This window comes from Nansenia antarctica (genome assembly GCF_963989245.1).
Source record: "Nansenia antarctica genome assembly, chromosome: 1".
NCBI classification, from domain to species: Eukaryota; Metazoa; Chordata; class Actinopteri; order Argentiniformes; family Microstomatidae; genus Nansenia; species Nansenia antarctica.
The window spans coordinates 88,305,326-88,325,030 of NC_137674.1; the positions used below are offsets into that span (position 1 = coordinate 88,305,326).

General features: G+C 43.0%; 1 protein-coding gene across 2 annotated transcripts; it reads right to left on the reverse strand.

The window, feature by feature from the left end:
- Window positions 1-6,370: 6,370 nt before the first annotated feature.
- Window positions 6,371-19,503, reverse strand: rab30 (RAB30, member RAS oncogene family). Of its 2 annotated transcripts, XM_080549532.1 has the most exons (5): window positions 19,371-19,503; window positions 18,231-18,329; window positions 16,493-16,576; window positions 15,501-15,684; window positions 6,371-9,367 (listed from the first exon to the last, which is right to left on the reverse strand). In XM_080549532.1, exons 2-5 carry the CDS (start codon window positions 18,321-18,323, stop codon window positions 9,117-9,119), a joined length of 612 nt encoding a protein of 203 aa, XP_080405658.1. In that variant the 5' UTR covers window positions 18,324-18,329; window positions 19,371-19,503; the 3' UTR covers window positions 6,371-9,116. The 2 variants fall into 2 exon arrangements, with proteins under 2 accessions (XP_080405658.1, XP_080405659.1); XM_080549533.1 differs by lacking the exon at window positions 16,493-16,576.
- Between the last annotated feature and the right edge of the window lie 202 nt (window positions 19,504-19,705).

Consider the following 19,705-nt stretch of genomic DNA (forward strand, 5'->3'; position numbering starts at 1 on the left):
TATCTGACACTGGCCAATAAAAGGAAAAGATTAATATGGGCAAAAGAACACAGACATTGGACAGAGGAAGATTGGAAAAAAGTGTTATGGACAGACAAATCGAAGTTTGAGGTGTTTGAATCACACAGAAGAACATTTGTGAGATGCAGAACAAATGAAAAGATGCTGGAAGAGTGCCTGACGCCATCTGTCAAGCATGGTGGAGGTAATGTGATGGTCTGGGGCTGCTTTGGTGCTGGTAACGTGGGAGATTTGTACAAGGTAAAATAAATTTTGAATAAGGAAGGCTATCACTCAATTTTGCAACGCCATGCCATACCCTGTGGACAGCGCTTGATTGGAGCCAATTTCCTCCTATAACAGGACAATGACCCAAAGCACACCTCCAAATTATGCAAGAACTATTTAGGGAAGAATCAGGCAGCTAGTATTCTGTCTGTAATGAAGTGGCCAGGGGAGTCACCAGATCTCAACCCTATTGAGCTGTTGTGGGAGCAGCTTGACCGTATGGTACGCAAGAAGTGCCCATCAAGCCAATCCAACTTGTGGGAGGTGCTTCAGGAAGCGTGGGGTGAAATTTCTTCAGATTACCTCAACAAATGAACAGCTAGAATGCCAAAGGTCTGCAATGCTGTAATTGCTGCAAAGGGAGCATTCTTTGACGAAAGCAAAGTTTGAACGACAAAATAATTATTTCAAATAAAAATCATTATTTCTAACCTTGTCAATGTCTTGACTGTATTTTCTATTCATTTTGCAACTCATTTGATAAATAAAAGTGTGAGTTTTTAAGGAAAACACGAAATTGTCTGGGTGACCCCAAACTTTTGAACGGTAGTGTATATAATCTATATGTCTGAATATAAACAGAGACTTCAGCCCCTCCCCCTCCCTCAGACATGGAAGCAGCCTCCGCCCAGAGGGAAGGAGAAGCAGCAGCCCTGTCATGGCTGTGTAGGGGAGGGGGGCGCTCCCCCCCAGCCCCCCATCCTGAGACCACTGAGCCTCCACACCCCTGGACTAATGCACACCCAGAGCTCCCCATATGGTGACTACTACCCAAACACACACACACACACACACACACACACACCAGGGGCTAACCAGAGCACTAATGATGCTAGAAAACCCCATTGAAGTTAGCCTCATGAAGGGCATGTACATTTCAACCCTGCAAACCCAGTGGTAGATGGTTACCACTGATGATGTTACCACTGAAGAGATCTGTCCTCTCTAAGGGGTTTTTATGTCCTGTCCAGGTGTGTGTGTGTCCGCCCCCGCCTCCCCCAGCTTCATCTTCCCTCTCTTCGGGTCGGGGGAAGTGCTCCATGTCCGTCACCCCTGGCATTTCAGCCTGGGCCCATCTGCCCGCCTGGCGGCCGGGGCCCACCTCCTCCACTGGTCCCCCCACAAAATGGACTGAACCCCCCCCGCACACGCAGCGCTCCACTGCATCTGCATCCACTGCATCTGACTGCCTGGCCCATCTAGACCAGCCTCACATCTGACTGCCTGTCCCATCTAACCTCACATCTGACTGCCTGGCCCATCTAGTGAAGATTAGAGACAGAGCTGGGTGAGGTTGACGACTCTGAGGCTAGAATGAGAGGAAGGAACCACATGGAACCAGTTGTTCTGTTAAATTGATTATAATTTTAATAAAAATGTAATAAAAATCTGGTAAGAGTTTGTAATGTTCATGAATTTTAATGTTCACGTGTTTGTTAGGATCACCCTACAGAAGGCGTGGGCAAACCTTTTGGCTCAGGGGCCACATTTGGTCTTGAATACCAGGTTTCTCAATCTCATTCTCATTTTCAGACTATTTTCTTTTTGATCAAGGTTTTTTTATTTTGTTTTCCGCAAGACTATTTTCTAACGGCCATATCCATTTTTTTTTTTTTTTCAGGCCTCAGAAAACAGGCAACGGGCCACAGTTGGCCCGTGGGTCGTAGTTTGAACACCCCTGATCTACTGGCTTTTCTGGCTGATCCATGTTTGTTTATAGGATCACCCTACAGCCTGCAGCTACAGCATTCCCAGAATGGGAGGGTGGGGGACTGAGGCTAGAATGAGAGGAAGGAACCATATGGAACCAGTTGTTCTGGAGTAATAAAGGATCGCTAGAGACAAATGTGAGCATGTTCCCCTTATTTCCCATTCATTCCAGATGCTGTGGGCGTGACTTACAGAGCATATAAGGAGACGTTTCTCATGAATGCCTCACACACTGTGTATATGAAAAGTTAGGATTAAATGAAGATATTATTTTGGGTGTAAAATGGGGATGTGGACATTAGGGTGCATCAAAATATACAATTCTACCATACTGATCTGTTCAGGTGCTAAAAGTGTTCCATGTCAAGTTGTTATAAGACATGCAAAATATTTTTGCAATACGTGATGATCTACAGGTGGCACGGCACATCAGCTTTTATGGCTAAAGGGGGTAACCAGAGCCCACTGAAGGGAGCCGTCATTGATGATGCATTTTAACCTTTATTTTGTTTCATTTCTATCTGTCCCTTAATATCACTGTCATCACCATCACACTGTGTATAATGCACTGTACAACTTCCATTTCTACATTCAACATGTTTATTTTGTAACCTGAGGTGGTAACCATGGTATCAATGCTGTGAGGCAAAACACACCTCCTCTCCTCTTGACACACCCTCTCCTCTCCTCCTGACACACCCTCTCCTCTCCTCTTGACACACCCTCTCCTCTTGACACACCCTCTCCTCCCCTCCTCCTGACACACCCTCTCCTCTCCTCCTGACACACCCTCTCCTCTCCTCCTGTCCTCTCCTCTCCTCTCCTCCTCTCCTCCTGACACACCCTCTGTCCTCCTCTCCTCCTCTCCTCTCCTCCTGATACACCCTCTCCTCTCCCCTCCTCCTGACACACCCTACAGTCACATGACAGTCTCAGATTCTGGGTGGTACGAATGCAATGGGAGAGCAACATATCTGAGCCTGACCCCAAACCCTTCACACAGAAGCGATGATAGCACGAAGCCCCCCAGAGTTAGAGGACCAACCACACCAGGAAGTGATGAAGGACATAAGGAGGACGACCCTACAACGACATCATATTTCACATTTACATTTTATCCATTTAGCAGATGCTTTAATTCAAAGAGACTTCAAATTTGAGTTTTTATCAAGAATAAAGAATATAACAACATGTAATAGTATCCCCCCCCATTCAATAACGGGGGTTGTTATTGTTGTTTAATTGTTTAGAATACATTGTGACTATTAAACATGGACATAATGGAAAAGAAACCTCAATTTCTCTCTCTCCCTTTTCTTTTCCCTCTTTTTCTTCCCCCTCTTCGCACCTTCTTGCCCCTCCCTTAACAGCCTATCGTTCCCCTCGCCTGGCGCAGTGGATAGTGAGTTGGTGAGTTGGTGAGTTGGTGATCGGAAGGTCCTGAGTTCAAATCCCATGCTGGATGATCAGAACTGTATATGGATCTTAGGGGTCTTTACACACTAACATGGTGGACTGAAGGAGCTAGTATGAGTGTAGGTGTCAGTCAAACTAGAATGCACTGTGAAGTCAGACTTCTTATTTGACTGCTAGCTACTGTGGTAAGTTATTAGTCAACATTTTCAACTAGAAAACCAACAAACTGGCACATAACAAGGTCTATAACTAAAGACAATGACAAATGAACACCAATAAAAAAAATAAAAAAAAATCAATAAAACAATATATTGACAAATTGACAAAAGCTCTCACTGGCATAGCACCAGAATATTTGAAAGACCTTTTGCTAGCATATCAGCCCAATATTCTCTCCGAGGTCTTCTGACGCTGGTTTTCTCTGTGTACCACATGTACAAAAGAAGAGATTTGGTGAGGCTGCATTCTCATTTTATGCTCCAGATTGTGGAATAGGGATGCAACATTAGGGATGCAACCTCAGCAAATATGTTCACGTCAAGACTAAAAACCCATCTGTTTAATATTGCCTTTAAATGACTAAATAATTACATTAAGATTATAGAATGATTAAAGCACTTTGAGCTGCAACGTTTGCAGGAAAAACGCTATACAAATAAAGTTATGATTATGATTATTATTATTATTAAATAAATAGCAATTAACAACCAATAGGTACAACGAATGTGTATAAAACTATAATAAACATGGGACAAATGTTGCTTACAAAGAAAATAATGGTGTATATAAAAAGCAAGACAACAAAAAAGGCAGAAATGTACAGGTTTGGTAAATGACAAAACGGAGCAAATAGTACAAAGAAGTTGACAGTTGGAATAGTTAGTGCTTGTGATGAAGTGTTTGATGCTCACTTAACACTAGAACAGCCGTGTCTGTTACCTACTATAAGAGCCGCCTCAGGGGTCACATGACCATAGTCTTTACAATGGGAAGCTGCTACTTACACACAATGACCACTAGTTGGCCGTCTTGTAAATTAGCCCGCCTCCTAGACAGAAAAACTGCAAAATAGCTTCATACTAGCTTATCCTGATGTGATTTTGAAAATGTAAGGATACTGGGTGGTAGAACGCACATATCTAGGATGGCTGTTCTAGTGTTAACTCTTGTGTAGTGCTTAAGTGTCCCTACGAGAAACACAGGCTTGAGGAGGGGTTTGACAAAATGTCTGTGTCGGTGGATCCAATAGATTTCTAAGACAGGCGAATCCTAACCCCATATTTACCAACCATTCGTCCCGCGGCCTCGACTCAAACAAAAAGTTGGAATAAATGATGCGGCCCCCTGTGAATATGTAGAATATTTTAGAGTCTTTCTAAACCGTTTCTGAAGACGAATGACAGAAAGACATGTGATTACATTTTCAGGCTTGGCCCCATTTGGAAGGATTTACATATCTTGATGAACTATTGAGAATGCTGGTTATGCAGACAGGCCTACATAACCTAGTTAGCCTAGTTATTATTATTATTATTATTACATAACACATCCATCAATAACAAGGTGGTGAACTACCTCAGTCCTGTGATCATAACCGTCGTCTGTTATTTGTAATTCATCAGAGCAATTGCGCGTCATCTCCCTGTCATCAGAATGATTACGCCCCTTTTTGGGTGATAGAAGCGGAGAAGTTTGACTGGCGGTCAATGGGAATTTCTGGTCTTCGCTACTTTAATCCGATAAAATAAGAAAACCGTAGTGCTTTTTAGATATTAGGAGCCCAAATCCGATGGCCAGTTAGGCAAACTATTATATAGTGTCATTGCCGATCAATGATCGACGTCGTTATATAGAGAACATTTATGAAATAGGGGTTGATTCATCAGAGCAGCCATACGTCATCTCCCTGTCATCTGGGATTTGTAGTTCTTCATTTGATCTAGCCTACTAAGGTACTACTTAGTACCTACTAACCCTTCACCCATAACGGCTATCGACTAGTGCTACTGTGCATGATATTTCTATTGTAATCATGGGAGATAAATGTTCAAAGAAGAAACGAAAGCAAACGCTGTTGGGGGGACTGGAGGTGAAGACGTTAGGACCACGGCAAATCAAATGAAGAACTACAAATCCCTGATGACAGGGAGATGACGTATGACTGATCTGGTGAATCAACCCCTATTTCATTAATTTTCTCTATATAACGACGTCGATCATTGATCGGCAACGACACTATATAATAGTTTGCCTAACTGGCCATCGGATTTGGGCTCCTAATATCTAAAAAGCACTACGGTTTTCTTATTTTATCGGATTAAAGTAGCGAAGACCAGAAATTCCCATTGACCGCCAGTCAAACTTCCACTCTTCTATCACCCAAAAAGGGGCGTGGACATGACGGGAGGGGAAAGTACCCGGATGCGTTGTTAAGCCACGCCCCAAAATAGAAATTGTCCAATCATATCACAGCAAAAGTCACTACAGGCAGAAAACCTGGACAAACAACTCACTAATATCTGATGGTGAAAAGCTTCTAGACTACATATTCTTGTCATCTTTAAAAAAAAAAACATGTCTATTACTTGCTGTGGTAAATCAGAAATCAGAAATTTGCCAACTCCCGCCATTGTAAGTCATTGAATGTCATTCAGTCACGGTCGGTCAGTCTGTCAGTGAAGCGTTGTTTGTTTGTCTGAGTTTTGGGGGGCGTGGCTTAGCGATAGGTCCATTGTATCCATTTCATTGGTCAATAACATTCTGTACATGTACTGTATATAAAGAGTTGTCTTACTGAGATTTAATTAAAGTTAGGATTCAGGCCTGTATGTTAATTCAGTTATTATCAGGTAGTTCATAATTCCCTGAATACATTGTAGAAGAATGTTGTAAGACCAACAGAATTCAGTTTAACTTAATAATAAATGTAAATAATACATGTAGTTTGTATGGGTTTAATATTATATGACATTGAAATTAAGAACATATTTTAGCAGCAGATACAAGTTTAGGGATATATTGAAAAATAATAATTCACAGTTACATAGTAATTAGGGATGCACCGATAAGACTGTTTTCAGACCAAGTACAAGTACTTACATTTGGGTATTTGCCGATACAAAGCGCTTAATAATACCATTATAGTTCTAACAATGACTTTGAAAAAAAAAAAATCAGCTGTTCCTCACTTTCTGACTAACACATTAAACATGTGACAGGGTCTGGTGTTTTGGTCCCCAAGCCGACAATAATTATTTTACAGGTTATGAAAAGTGCAGATTGTTAGCTTTCAAATGGTGTGTCATACATTGAAATCTGGACATAGTTGAAGGAGATATGCTCATTTGAATGTTGGTCCACCTCAAACCAAATACCGGAGAAAATTGCTCTTAATCCAAACAGAAGTGTTTGCTACGCGTTGGTAGCTAGCTAGTAGCTAACAAAAAACATTGCTATGTAACATCTAACTGCATGTTTAGCACATCACAACATGCTGATAGAACATGAACATGCTAAAAACACATAACTACACATAACTAGATGATCACACAGTCCTCGCTTTAATAAAATAACGTTTTGGTCTTTTTCGCAACTACACGATTTCCAACGTGTTACTTCTTTCACCAGACCCTGTCACACACACCATTTAGCAGAGCACAGTTTACAGTCTGCTCTACTTTCGTCATCTTCATCGCTTATTAGGGATGTAACAATGCATCGTGAGACAGTTCATTATTGATACAAATATGTGATGATTCAAATCGGTGAGATGAAAATGTATTACCGTAATAACCCTATATGGGTAGAAAGCACAGCTTCTCTGCTTTCAGAAACCATCGGAATTCTTTTGATAGCCCATATAGTTTAGGAATTACGGTATTGAGAACAACGCCTGTAAAATGCTGTCAATACTTTTCTAATATATTATTTGAGCTTGTCTTTTTTTACAAAGAAAAGTAAATATGCATTAATTGCATAGTTTGTGTTTTACAGCTAGGCCTATACCCTACCCAGAAAATACAGCATTTTGTAGTTTTTGTCTGAGAAATAAATAAAAGAGTCTTTTTCAGCCATAATTTATCTGCAATCTAATTTTGTTTAAAAAAGAAATCGTGAGAAAATCGTATGGTGAACCCAGAGTGTCACGACTCGTATCGAATTATGAGTTGAGTGTTCGTTACATCGTTACATCCCAATCGCTTATCCTAAAACATCTCTAAACTGCTATGAAAGGTTAAGCTAGGTTACGGTTACGCTAGGTTAAAGCTTACGCTACGTTGCTGTAATCGGGAGCAGTTGTATTGGAGCAGTTTTACGAGTACATGAGCACAGTATCGAGTACGAGGATGAGTTCTGGTATCGGTGAATCCCTAATAGTAATTATATGTGTAAACATACCTTACAACCTAGGTGTAAACAACAGCTAGGACACATTCAAATTATAATGAAGGTTAAGAGACATGTCCCTTGTCTAAAACTCCTAGGACATGCACAATAATACAATTAACAAACAGGGTAGAAAAAAAACTAAACAAAGCTCTGTCTGCTTTCATAAACATGCTGTAGGCTCACTGCATCGCTCTCAGAGGCTAGAGACAAAATGATTGTGCAATTTCTGAAAAAACAAGTTGGAATGAGTAAAACACCTCAAAACCACATAGACATGAAACTACTTGCTTGAATAATTCCTTCGGTCAAATACGAAGTGTAAAATTAGGAATAGCCACAAAACCCCTCTGCTAGCTGTGTTTTAACTGTTTAAAGACTAAATAATGGCACCAATCAAAGACCATGAGCTTAACTTCCCATGTCTCTGATTCAAGCTGTTAGTGTGTCGATCAGAGGGGTGTATCAAAGTTGTGCGTTGGCCACAACAGCTGACTAGGAAATAAGAATGAATTCAACCGATTCAATGTAGCATTCCTTAAAAAATATCTAAACACTTTTTTTAGGGTGAGTTTGATGTATATCCGCCAGTAGGTGGTGTTATTACTGTACACAACACAAACTTTCACTAGTCGTTTAGATTTTTGACGAATGGCTAGAACGACGAATGGCATGTCGCCTGTTACAAAATACTTGTTGTTGTTGTGTTTTCAAATCAGGTTAACACTGCTGGTGAATTCTTCATCTCGTTGTAATCAGGAGGGTCATAACGACCCAACAGGAGGTTATAACAACCCAACAGGAGGGTCATAACGACCCAACAGGAGGGTCATAACAACCCAACAGGAGGTTATAACAACCCAACAGGAGGGTCATAACAACCCAACAGGAGGGTCATAACAACCCAACAGGAGGTTATAACAACCCAACAGGAGGGTCATAACGACCCAACAGGAGGTTATAACAACCCAACAGGAGGGACTTTATCATTTTTTTGTCAAACGAATGAAGGTGTGTAAAACAGCTCCTTTTAAGAACTCCTTAAAATATTCACTCACTCACTTCAGGGTCGCAACAACGGTCACTTTTAAACCATCAAGGATAAAACAACATCGCCCCCTAGTGGCAGATCACAGGGAGAATTACGGTACTAGAAAGCTAATTTTGACAAACTCCCCTTGTTCAGTTGAAGGTAAAAGGCATGGGGCGAGAGAGAGAGGGCTGTGACAGCTCAGTGGACGACTGTGATTGGCTAGTGCTCTCCGCCACCCCACAGTGATTGGCTAGTCCACTGCCGCACAGCTCTCTGAGCTCTCTTAGTTGAGGCTGCAGCAGCTCAGGTAGCTGATGGTCTTGCCCTCCCCGGGCATGGGGGCAGTGTCATTGTTGTCCAGGGTGTTCTGCTTGGCCTCCTGGATCAGTTCACACGCCAGGTCCAGGAACAGTTTCTCCACATTGTCAGACTCCTTGGCGGAGGTCTCCAGGTAGAGCATGCTCTGCGCCTCCGCAAACTCCTCCGCCCGCTGCCTGAGGACTTCCCTCTTCTCCGCCAGGTCGATCTTATTACCTGTGGAGACAGATGGAACACGCTTAACGTTAACCACAACATTCAACATGACACAGGCCGAAATGCAGAACTGTGTATAACATATGTTATATATTAACACACATATACAGCATACACATATCGTGAGCTTAGAATGATAAGGTTCTATCTCCGTTTAAGGCAGTTCAGAGATATTGAGCGTAGGGATGGGACGATTATCGTTTTTTTATCGTTAATCGCGATAAAAACACCCGCGATAACTTAATCGTGGAGAATTTTAATTATTTGGATAATCGTCATAATCGTATGTTATGAATAAACTGTGTTTAACAAATGTCTGTCGCTATTTTTCAGCCTAGGCTACATTACTTTTGCAGTCATGTTAGCGACTGTTACTGTAATATAATTGCAATTCCTCACGAGCCGCGCGAATATACTCACAGAACTTGTCTCGCGCTATTGTTCAGCCTGCATGGGTAACGTTACTGTCAAGTCAGCCTTGTCAGTCAGTCACTAGGTAACGTATGCTAGCCTTCTCACCATGGCTGGTGAAAAACTTTAGACGGGATACATACTGTCATTGGCCTTCCTTGTTATTACCAGGCAGTGACAGTCTATGGCTGCAAAAGGCACGGTCGCCCCTAAGCTTTAGCAAATATATTGTGGTTTACTTAATACTGTTCAGCACTTGAGGTTACATTCAATGCATGACTTGTGCTATAGGCTAAATACAATGATTAAAGCGGCAAGTAGCAAGTGTGCGCATCAAAGGCATTAGGCACGTAACATCCATGCTGTATAAACACATGACAACCGTCCGTTATTTCCCGAACTTTGCCCGAACCCCCTGCGAGGACCCGGGGAACAACGGTACGCTCCCCGCGGCTGCAATCAGACTGGCGCGGGAGTGAGTGTTGAGGGAGAGAGTGTTGAGGGAGAGAGGAGACATTATATATATATAGGTTTAGGGTTAGAGAGTGAGTGTTGAGGGAGAGAGTGTTGAGGGAGAGAGGAGACGGCAACCCTCGCTCGCCATAGACTGTATCCCTACTCGTCTCTCCTGAGCTCGGTTGTAACGTGAACCGTGGAATACAGGATATGTTAGATGCTTTACAGTAATTCCCCAAATGACCAGAAAAGGAAGTTAGATTTGTCGCTGGTCGCTTTTGACTAATTAAGTCGCCAAGGGGCTCTGGAAGTTGGCAACACTGGGAGTGCGTTCTTTAAACTTCCTTGGGTACGTTAATGAAAGGTGCTGATTGGCCGAAAAGGAATTGCTCTTTCTTAAGGACCCGGATTATGGCCAGAGATATGTGCCACTAGAATCTGAATTTGAATTACTGACTTAAAATGTCCTAAAAATACAACAAAATCTAAGTTAAAGTGATTACAGTGTGTTTTATTGCTTAAAAAAAACATTTTTATTTTATTTTATTTTTTAATTCTCGCGATAATATCGTGGATCGCGATTATTTGGACAGATATTGCGATTGCGATTTAATTTGCGATTATTATTTTTTAAAGCGACCCAACAGAAGTTTTTGTAAAGTGTGGCCATATCTCCGGCTAGGAAGGTTGTATCAACGTGCAGTTTGTTTGTACGTCTTCAGGGGACTTAGGAGAATTGGCTCCCTCCTTTAGCACCCCCACAGCCCGAGCTACGAGTGAAAGAACTAAACTTACATTGGGTTGCTTTAAAGTTGGGTTGCTTTAAAGTCAAGCTTCAGATTAAAACATGTGATGGAGCATTACTAACCTGACTCAGATGGTTTGTTTCACACAACCATCTAGGAAAGCTTCATTGGAAGCTGTTTGGAAAAGGGCAGGAACTAAAAAATACTTGGCAGGTGATTGGATGAATCTGTCTATCATGGGCTAATTTCAGAGAGCATTACCACATGATACCATCAACCTGTTAACTGCTCTAATTCTAATGCAAGGATGAGAACTTAGATATGAGATATTAATTGGAACAACATATTTATGTATGGGTTTTTTAAACAGCTGCCATTTTGTTTCTCAACAAGTGTAAAAAAATAAATCAATTCCAATTCCAATATGAAAATCAAATAGGACCTTTCTACAAACAAGGTTATTTAATTATGGCTCAGGAGCAGCATCTAAATATTGCACATACTGCAATCAAGTTAAATAAAGAGATAATAAAAATGTCCAATAAAAAATAATAGGTCCTTTCTGTAAACATTTAAATAGATAAAGCAGGAAAGTATAACGTTTGCCGGCAACTCTTCAACTCGTCGTCGTAATGTATGAAGTGCACGGTGAGACTGCTCGACCGCAGATCGGTTGTTGTTGCATACGACTCGACATTTTTCAGCTCCGTCTCAAGTTTAGTTTTAGTTTAATAGTTTAATGACCACACGACCTAGGTCGGTGGAATTTGTTTTCGGTACAGCTCAAACAGCAGTGTCAAAAAAAACATACCGGTACACACATTGCACATGACTGTCACATGGACATGAACACACATAACCACAAGACAAGAACATATTTACAATTTACAATTTATAAAGTATCTTCCTACATTCCGCGTACATTTCTGGGATGGCCGCATGACTAAAGTACGTGCGGGATGGAATCACATTATCTTTTATCCAGCGTTTGGATTAGTTTTTTAAACCCTAAGTTGGTCACAGTGTTAATAGACACCATGGGCCCTATTATGCACTTCTTAACTTGCCGTCTTAAGTGTTAATTAAGACGCACCGCCAGGTTAAGACCTACCGCCACCCTTATTATGCGCTTCATACGCGCTACTGCTATTATGCAGGTGTCGATAGGCGCCCACACATAAGACGTAAAACTCCCGTGCATATATTGCTCATTGTGGGAGTGTTCATATGTTAATGAAGTGCACTAGGCGCCCCTGCTATTATGCGATCTGACTTTGCTCCTATCGCTAAGAAGTGGTTTGAAAAGTTCTTAAGTTTAGACTTCATGCACGTTTTGAAACACGAGCGCGCCTCCGCGGTTTGCGCATGCATGTGGGCACACATGAACACGCACGTGGCTCCACGGCAAGACGTCAATTACGGTCACAGTATAAATGCTTTATTTCAGAAGGGAGAGGCAGAGAAGCGCGCTGACCTCCTTCTTAGGACTTCCATAATAGCATAGCGCTAATGACTTAACGCAGCCGGTTCTTAAAGGGAATGGCACCTGGCACGCTGATTGGGTTGATTGAGAAGACGCCCAAAACACACCCATGACTAATTTCTTTGCTTAGCGCCGGGTTTTAGGTGCCCACTACAGCACGCATAATAGCAAAGTGGCCTTGACCACGCCTCCACGTCTTAAGTTTAGATCTACCGCCTCGTCTTATTGATGAAGTGCATAATAGGGCCCCATGTCTTTAGCGAGGTAGTGTGTGATGGAATTGGTTATTTCACGGTGCCTTCGTGAGCCCTTTTCATACGGCGTAACAGCCGCAAACGACTCTAAAACTCTAGTTTGCTTAACGTTAGACTGGGCTACGGGACTTTCACTTAACTCTCCGTTTCTGACCGTACACTCGTCATAGAGCTGCCTGTGATACTGCTCATACCGGTTTGTGGTGTTGCCTCTGGATGTAGCGATTGTTCCCCGACAGGTCGTGCGCAACACCTGCTTTTGTTGCACATCTGTCGTCCTAAACCCGAAATACGAAACAGAAGTGCTGTTTTTCTTCGGGACTAAATCGTTGCTTCTGGCTCTGCTGAAGCCATTTATCCACACCATGAATGTTGCTAGCTACTGAAACGTCTTCATAGATTCACACCTGGGCGTTTCACGTGCAGTGTTGTTCTTGGGTGTGTGCGTTCATTGACGTTGAATCCGACGCGCTGTATAATGTATCCCAAATCGCAGGCTTTGCGATTTGCTAATCGCATCATCTCAAATCGCGATTTCGATTTAAAATCAATTAATCGTGCAGCCCTAGTACATTCTGGAATTAAGGCAACCTTGACTGCTCTGTGGAACAATACACTGGTAAAGTGAATGAGTTGCATGTACGTGTTGCCTGAAGATAAACATAGCAAGCTTATATTGAAAGCTCCAGAGGAGACTAGCAAACGTAGCTATTTTAGCTAGAATGTTGAGTGTAATCAAATATTTGTATTTTAATCAAATGAAATACAATTTGAATTAAATACAATTCTTCTAACCTGCACAGTTTTGCACACTTTCTCAGTTTCTGGGATTATGAGGCAAGCAAAACAATTTTTTATGAATATTAAACGATATTATGGTGGGAGCACATTTACTGGTTAGTGTTCCGTGCTGCTTTTGACACAATCATACTCTCCCAACTGACATTTTTTAGAACTTGTGTGGGAATTCCTGACACTGCCCTAAATGGGTTTACATCTCTCAAACAGACAGTTCTCTGTTGGTCTGGGTAGCTCTGTTTAATAGACAGTTCTCTGTTGGGTTGGCTAGCTGTTTCTCGCCTGACAGCAGTAACGTGTGGAATGCCTCAGGGTGCCATTCTGGGCCCTATTTAGTTAAATTCATTAAGAACAAATCACATGATGGGACACTTGATAAAACCATTCAGATAATGGAATATATGTGCAGGACCTTTTTAGTGTCGTCGTCGTCCCCCAGTCCCCCCCCCCCCCCCCCCCCAGTCCCCAGTGTTTTCACTCGGTAACAATACAAACTGTTGATTAGAAGTTATGATGAAAACAGTGTGGTTACCGTAGACCACAATATACTGCAGGATCTTGATTTTGCCAAATATAGCCTAGGAGACTCTGTCATTAATCCAAGAAGGTCATTTATCTAGCACGCAGATGAAGCAAGGCTCTGCATTATCTCTACCATTCTCATTTGAGATGTTATTTTGTTAGGCTACAAGGAGGGAGAAGCACAGGGATATAAAATGCTTTTTTTGCCGTGATGTTGCCAACCCACCGGCCTGTCAGCACCCTCGCCATGGTTACCAGATGGGTTTGGGGGGGAGGATATTTTTGCACACTGGTAAACAGACTGACTCATATAGCGCCTTTATCCAAAGCGCTTTACAACGGCCTCTCATTCACCCATTCACACACCCATTCACACACCAATGGCGGCAAGCTACGATGCAAGGCGCCGGCCCGCTCACTGGGAGCAATTTGGGGTTCAGTGTCTTGCCCAAGGACACTACGACATGTGGCCAGCCGGGGCTCGAACCGCCGATCTACCAACCTTGCAATCATTAGACGGCGGCTCTACCTCCTGCACCACAGCCGCCCCACGACACACGATACACTCTCTGCCTCAGCATATCTCCTGTCCTACAGCCTAGGGTACTGTTCTCTGTCCTACAGCCTAGGGTACTGTTCTCTGTCCTACAGCCTAGGGTACTGTTCTCTGTCCTACAGCCTAGGGTACTGTTCTCTGTCCTACAGCCTAGGGTACTGTTCTCTGTCCTACAGCCTAGGGTACTGTTCTCTGTCCTACAGCCTAGGGTACTGTTCTCTGTCCTACAGCCTAGGGTACTGTTCTCTGTCCTACAGCCTAGGGTACTGTTCTCTGTCCTAGAGGCTAGGGTACTGTTCTCTGTCCTAGAGGCTAAGGTACTGTTCTCTGTCCTAGAGGCTAAGGTACTGTTCTCTGTCCTAGAGGCTAAGGTACTGTTCTCTGTCCTACAGCCTAGGGTACTGTTCTCTGTCCTACAGCCTAGGGTACTGTTCTCTGTCCTACAGCCTAAGGTACTGTTCTCTGTCCTAGAGCCACTCCTAATGTTCCCGCTATCTCTCTGATAGATTTTTTTGGTTGTTTTTGCAGCCTAAGAATGGCCTGTTTCACTTGCATTGAGAGCTCCGTTGACTGCATGTTGTGCGTTACAGCAACATCTTCTAAATCCAAATGCCACACTTGGAATCAGCTCAGACCTTTTACCTGCTTAATTGCTAAAGAAATAATGAAGGAATAGCCCACACTGGCCCATGAAACAGCTTTTGAGTCAATTGTCCAATTACTTTTGGTCCCTTGAAAAAGAGGGAGCTACATATTAAAGAGCTGTAATTCCTAAACCCTTCCTTCAATTTGGATGTGAATACCCTTACCCTAAAGCTGAGAGTCTGCACTTTAAGCCCATATTCATTATATATGGACCTAACTGTATATATATACAGTATATACTGTATATGATATGGACGCTCACCAACTAAGATGGTCACCACCTGGGTGTTGGCGTACTGCTCGATCTCCCTCAGCCATTCCGGAAGGCAGCGGAAGGAGTCCTCACAGGTGATGTCGTAGGTGAGGATGAGGGCGTTGGCACTGCGGTAGTAACTCTGGGTGATGGAGCGGAACCTCTCCTGTCCAGCCGTGTCCCAGATTTGCAACTGCAACAGATTGTCAGAAATTGTTTAAATGTAAATCATATCATCATCGCTATCTTGAGTTATTTTGTTCTCTGATCTTATATATATACTGTATATATAAAGTATCAAAAGCAAATACAACTAAGCCTATTGTGTGTCGTAGATACTGTAGGCTACGTGCTAACGTGTCATCCACTGACTCAGTGGCTTTGTAACTAGTGTCATTAGTGTCCTTAGTGTCATTAGCGTCATTAGCATCCATAGCGTCATTAGCATCCTTAGCGTCATTAGTGTCATTAGTGTCGTTAGTGTCATTAGTGTCATTAGTGTCCACCCTTAAGATCTGGAGGTGGAGGTTTGATCCCTGGCAGAGTCATAAAGACTAAAATGGGATCCAGTGCCATTCAGCACTAAGAGATGGAGAGGGGCTAAGGCCCTGTGGCAGGCTAGCCTGCGGTCCGGGGGGGGAGGGTGGACTACAGAAACGGCCTCCGGTCCAGCCCTATGTGTAACCATATTTTTCTTTTGGGGGTATTTTCTATGATCAAGATTGCACTTTAAAAGTGTCCGAATAGCTCTGTACATCATTTTCAACATTGCCAGGAAGCTTTTTTCATGCCACTACTTACTTACTTACTTACTTAATGCACTTCTGGTTGGATGCTAAACTGCATTTCGTTGTATAGTACTTGTACTCTGCCATGACAATACATTTGAATCTAATCTAATGTATATTCCAAACAAAGACAAGAGGAACACATGTAGCCTACATTTCTACAAAATAAACGAGGTCTGCACACAAAACCAAAGCAGATGATTATTTACAGACCTTGACTTTCTCCCCCTTAATCTCCACAGTCTTGATCATGAAGTCGACTCCTATGGTCGCCCCTTGTCCAGGGGGGAAAAGGCCCTGCAGAGCATGAGCACAAAACAATACAATACAGTTAGCCTCCTCAGACTAGATGACTTCGTGACGTTAGAATTATAAGGTTCTAATGATCTGCGTATGACCTACAATTTACCATGGTTCTCATTTTTTCTTTACCTGCAACTTAGATCTTCCATGCGTGCATATGGTGTTCCCTGGGGACAATCTCTATATACCCATGAGCTTCACACGATGTTAGATGTGGGAGTACAGACAAGGGGTTTAGTCTCTAAATTATACACTCATTTACTAGAAGCTTCCTGTAAACCTCTTGATGTTCACCAGGTATGGGAGAGAGACCTTGATTTTTCTGATGGGGATATTGATTGGATGACTGTTTGGGACAATCTGGATATCACATCTAAAAATCCTAATCATAAGCTTATTCACTTTAACTTCTTACACAGGTTATACCTCACTCCGAGAAGACGCCACCTCATGAAAATCATACCCTCCTCAATTTGTGATCTGTGTTCACTCGGTCATGTGGGCTCCTTTTTACACATGTACTGGGAATGTCCTGGGGTGGCGGCATTTTGGAAACTAATATCTTCCACTTTATCTAATCTATTGGGGATCCATATACCTTGTTGTCAGAGATTATTGATTTTGAATGATACTTCATCATTGGATCTGTCAGCTTCCATGTTTCGTGTTTTATTTGCTGGTCTTACCGCAGCCAAAAAGATGTTAGCATTACGATGGAACCCTCCACATACTCTTACGCGTAAACAATGGCTGCTGTCTTTCCTGGACATACTATACATGGAACAATCTATAGCCAGAATACATGGAGCTAAAGAAAGGACAATTCAAACATGGACCTCTGCAATACATAAGATAAAAGAGTTGATGGAGTGACTGTGTTTGTAGGCTGTGTTGTATGTGAATGTAACCTGTAATTGTTGTATTATTATGATTTTATGATATACCAAATATAGTGTAATGAAGAACTATGGGGGGGGGGGGGTGGAAGGGATGTTATCGCCATGGGGGGGTTACTCATGTGTTTATAGTGGGGGGGGGGGGGGGGGGGGGGTAAGATAAGAAAGAAAAAAAAAATCAGGACAGACACTTATTTTGTTTGGTGTAATAATGTGAGCCGGGGCTCGAACCGCCGATCTGCCAACCTTGCGATCATTAGATGGCAGCTCTACCTCCTGAGACACAGCCTCTACCTCCTGAGCCACAGCCTCTACCTCCTGAGACACAGCCTCTACCTCCTGAGCCACAGCCTCTACCTCCTGAGCCACAGCCTCTACCTCCTGAGCCACAGCCTCTACCTCCTGAGCCACAGCCTCTACCTCCTGAGACACAGCCTCTACCTCCTGAGCCACAGCCTCTACCTGAGACACAGCCTGGCCCTCTACCTCCTGAGACACAGCCTCCGGTTGTCAGTGTTTCACACCTGACTCATGAGGATGTGGTTAATGAGGATGTGGTTAATGAGGATGTGGTTAATGAGGATGTGGTTGATGAGGATGTGGTTAATGAGGATGTGGTTAATGAGGATGTGGTTAATGAGGATGTGGTTGATGAGGATGTGGTTGATGAGGATGTGGTTAATGAGGATGTGGTTAATGAGGATGTGGTTAATGAGGATGTGGTTAATGAGGATGTGGTTGACGGTACCAACCTGAGTGAAGCGTCTAACCAGGCAGGTCTTCCCCACCCCGGCGTTTCCGATCAGCACGATCTTGAACAGGTAGTCATAGTCCTCCATGATCATTCTACACTGTGGATGAAAAGTGTGTGTGTGTGGGGGGGGGAAGAGAAAAAGAGAGACTGAGAGAAATAAATAAATCAATGAAATTGCATGACAGGATCTGTAAAGACTTCCTGTCTGACAGTCAGTCAGCTTTTGCTTATAAATGTTCCTTCATCCATAACAAAATGACCTGTTGTATTTTAACTACATTTATTACTGTGCATGTCTCTGTGCATGTCTCTGTGCATTTCATTACTGTGCATGTCTCTGTGCATGCATGTCCTTACTGTGCATGTCTCTGTGCATGTCTCTGTGCATGCCTGTGTGCATGTCTCTGTGCATGTCTCTAGGGGACCCAGGGGGGCTAGAGTGGTAAGATGCAGAGAGGACTGCAGAGGAAGCCAAGCACATCCCCACTACAGCCACAACCTATTACTCTAGCTAATGAGCCTCGTCACTGAAAACTGCAACTATAAATTGTGCAAAACTCCATTTAGTCAGAACACTTCTATGGTTCTGTCCATAGATGCTCTGATGCACATAATAACGCATGATGCTGCAGAACCAATCGAGACGAACAGTTGAATGTCACATGCTTTGCTGCAACTGGCTAGGTGATGGCCTGGTTACGGGGGAACTAACTAACTACTAACTACTTTAAGATAGAAGAGTTTGTCTATAATAACATCCAACGGGGACAGATGAGGCTAGCAGCTAGCTAGCATCACAACAGCCAGCTCTGGCAGCTGCATTCAGGACAGCTAGCTGGTAGCTAGCATCCCAGCTGCTCCTTGCAGTGTAAACACCAGCTTCGACAAACATGTTTGGAAAACCCCTTCGTCACTAGGCTACTAGTTACTAGTTAGGGTTAGGCAGCTACTGGTTAGTTAACTGCGCTACTCGTTATCTACTAGTTAAGAGACAGAACACTCCTTCTGGGAGAACGAGGGGGTCATTCCCCCCACCCTGTTAGCTGCTGCAGCTAGCAATGCAAGCGACCTACACTGGCCTAAAGATGCCTGCTTTTGGTTACGTAAATCGTTCAAATAATATTCTATTTGCACTTACCAAAGCCTGGGGATATCCCCCGATCTGAAACTAGTCCGTATGCATGCAGTAGACCAGGCGCCAGGGGGCATTTCTCTCTCTTCTGTCTCTCTCAGGCTAGCACGGTGTTCCGCTCCTGACATGACATCATTCCTCTCAGAAGCTGGAAAATGTCGTTCCCATCTGGCAACGCAATATCCATCAAAAACCACCAGCCCCAGAACCTGGATTGTTAGAAAAACTCTAATTACTATTGGGAAGCTGCTACAAACAACACCAATGATGTAAAACATACACAGAGGAACATTTCGAAAACACAAACACACATTTCACCAATATTTGCACAACCAATATTT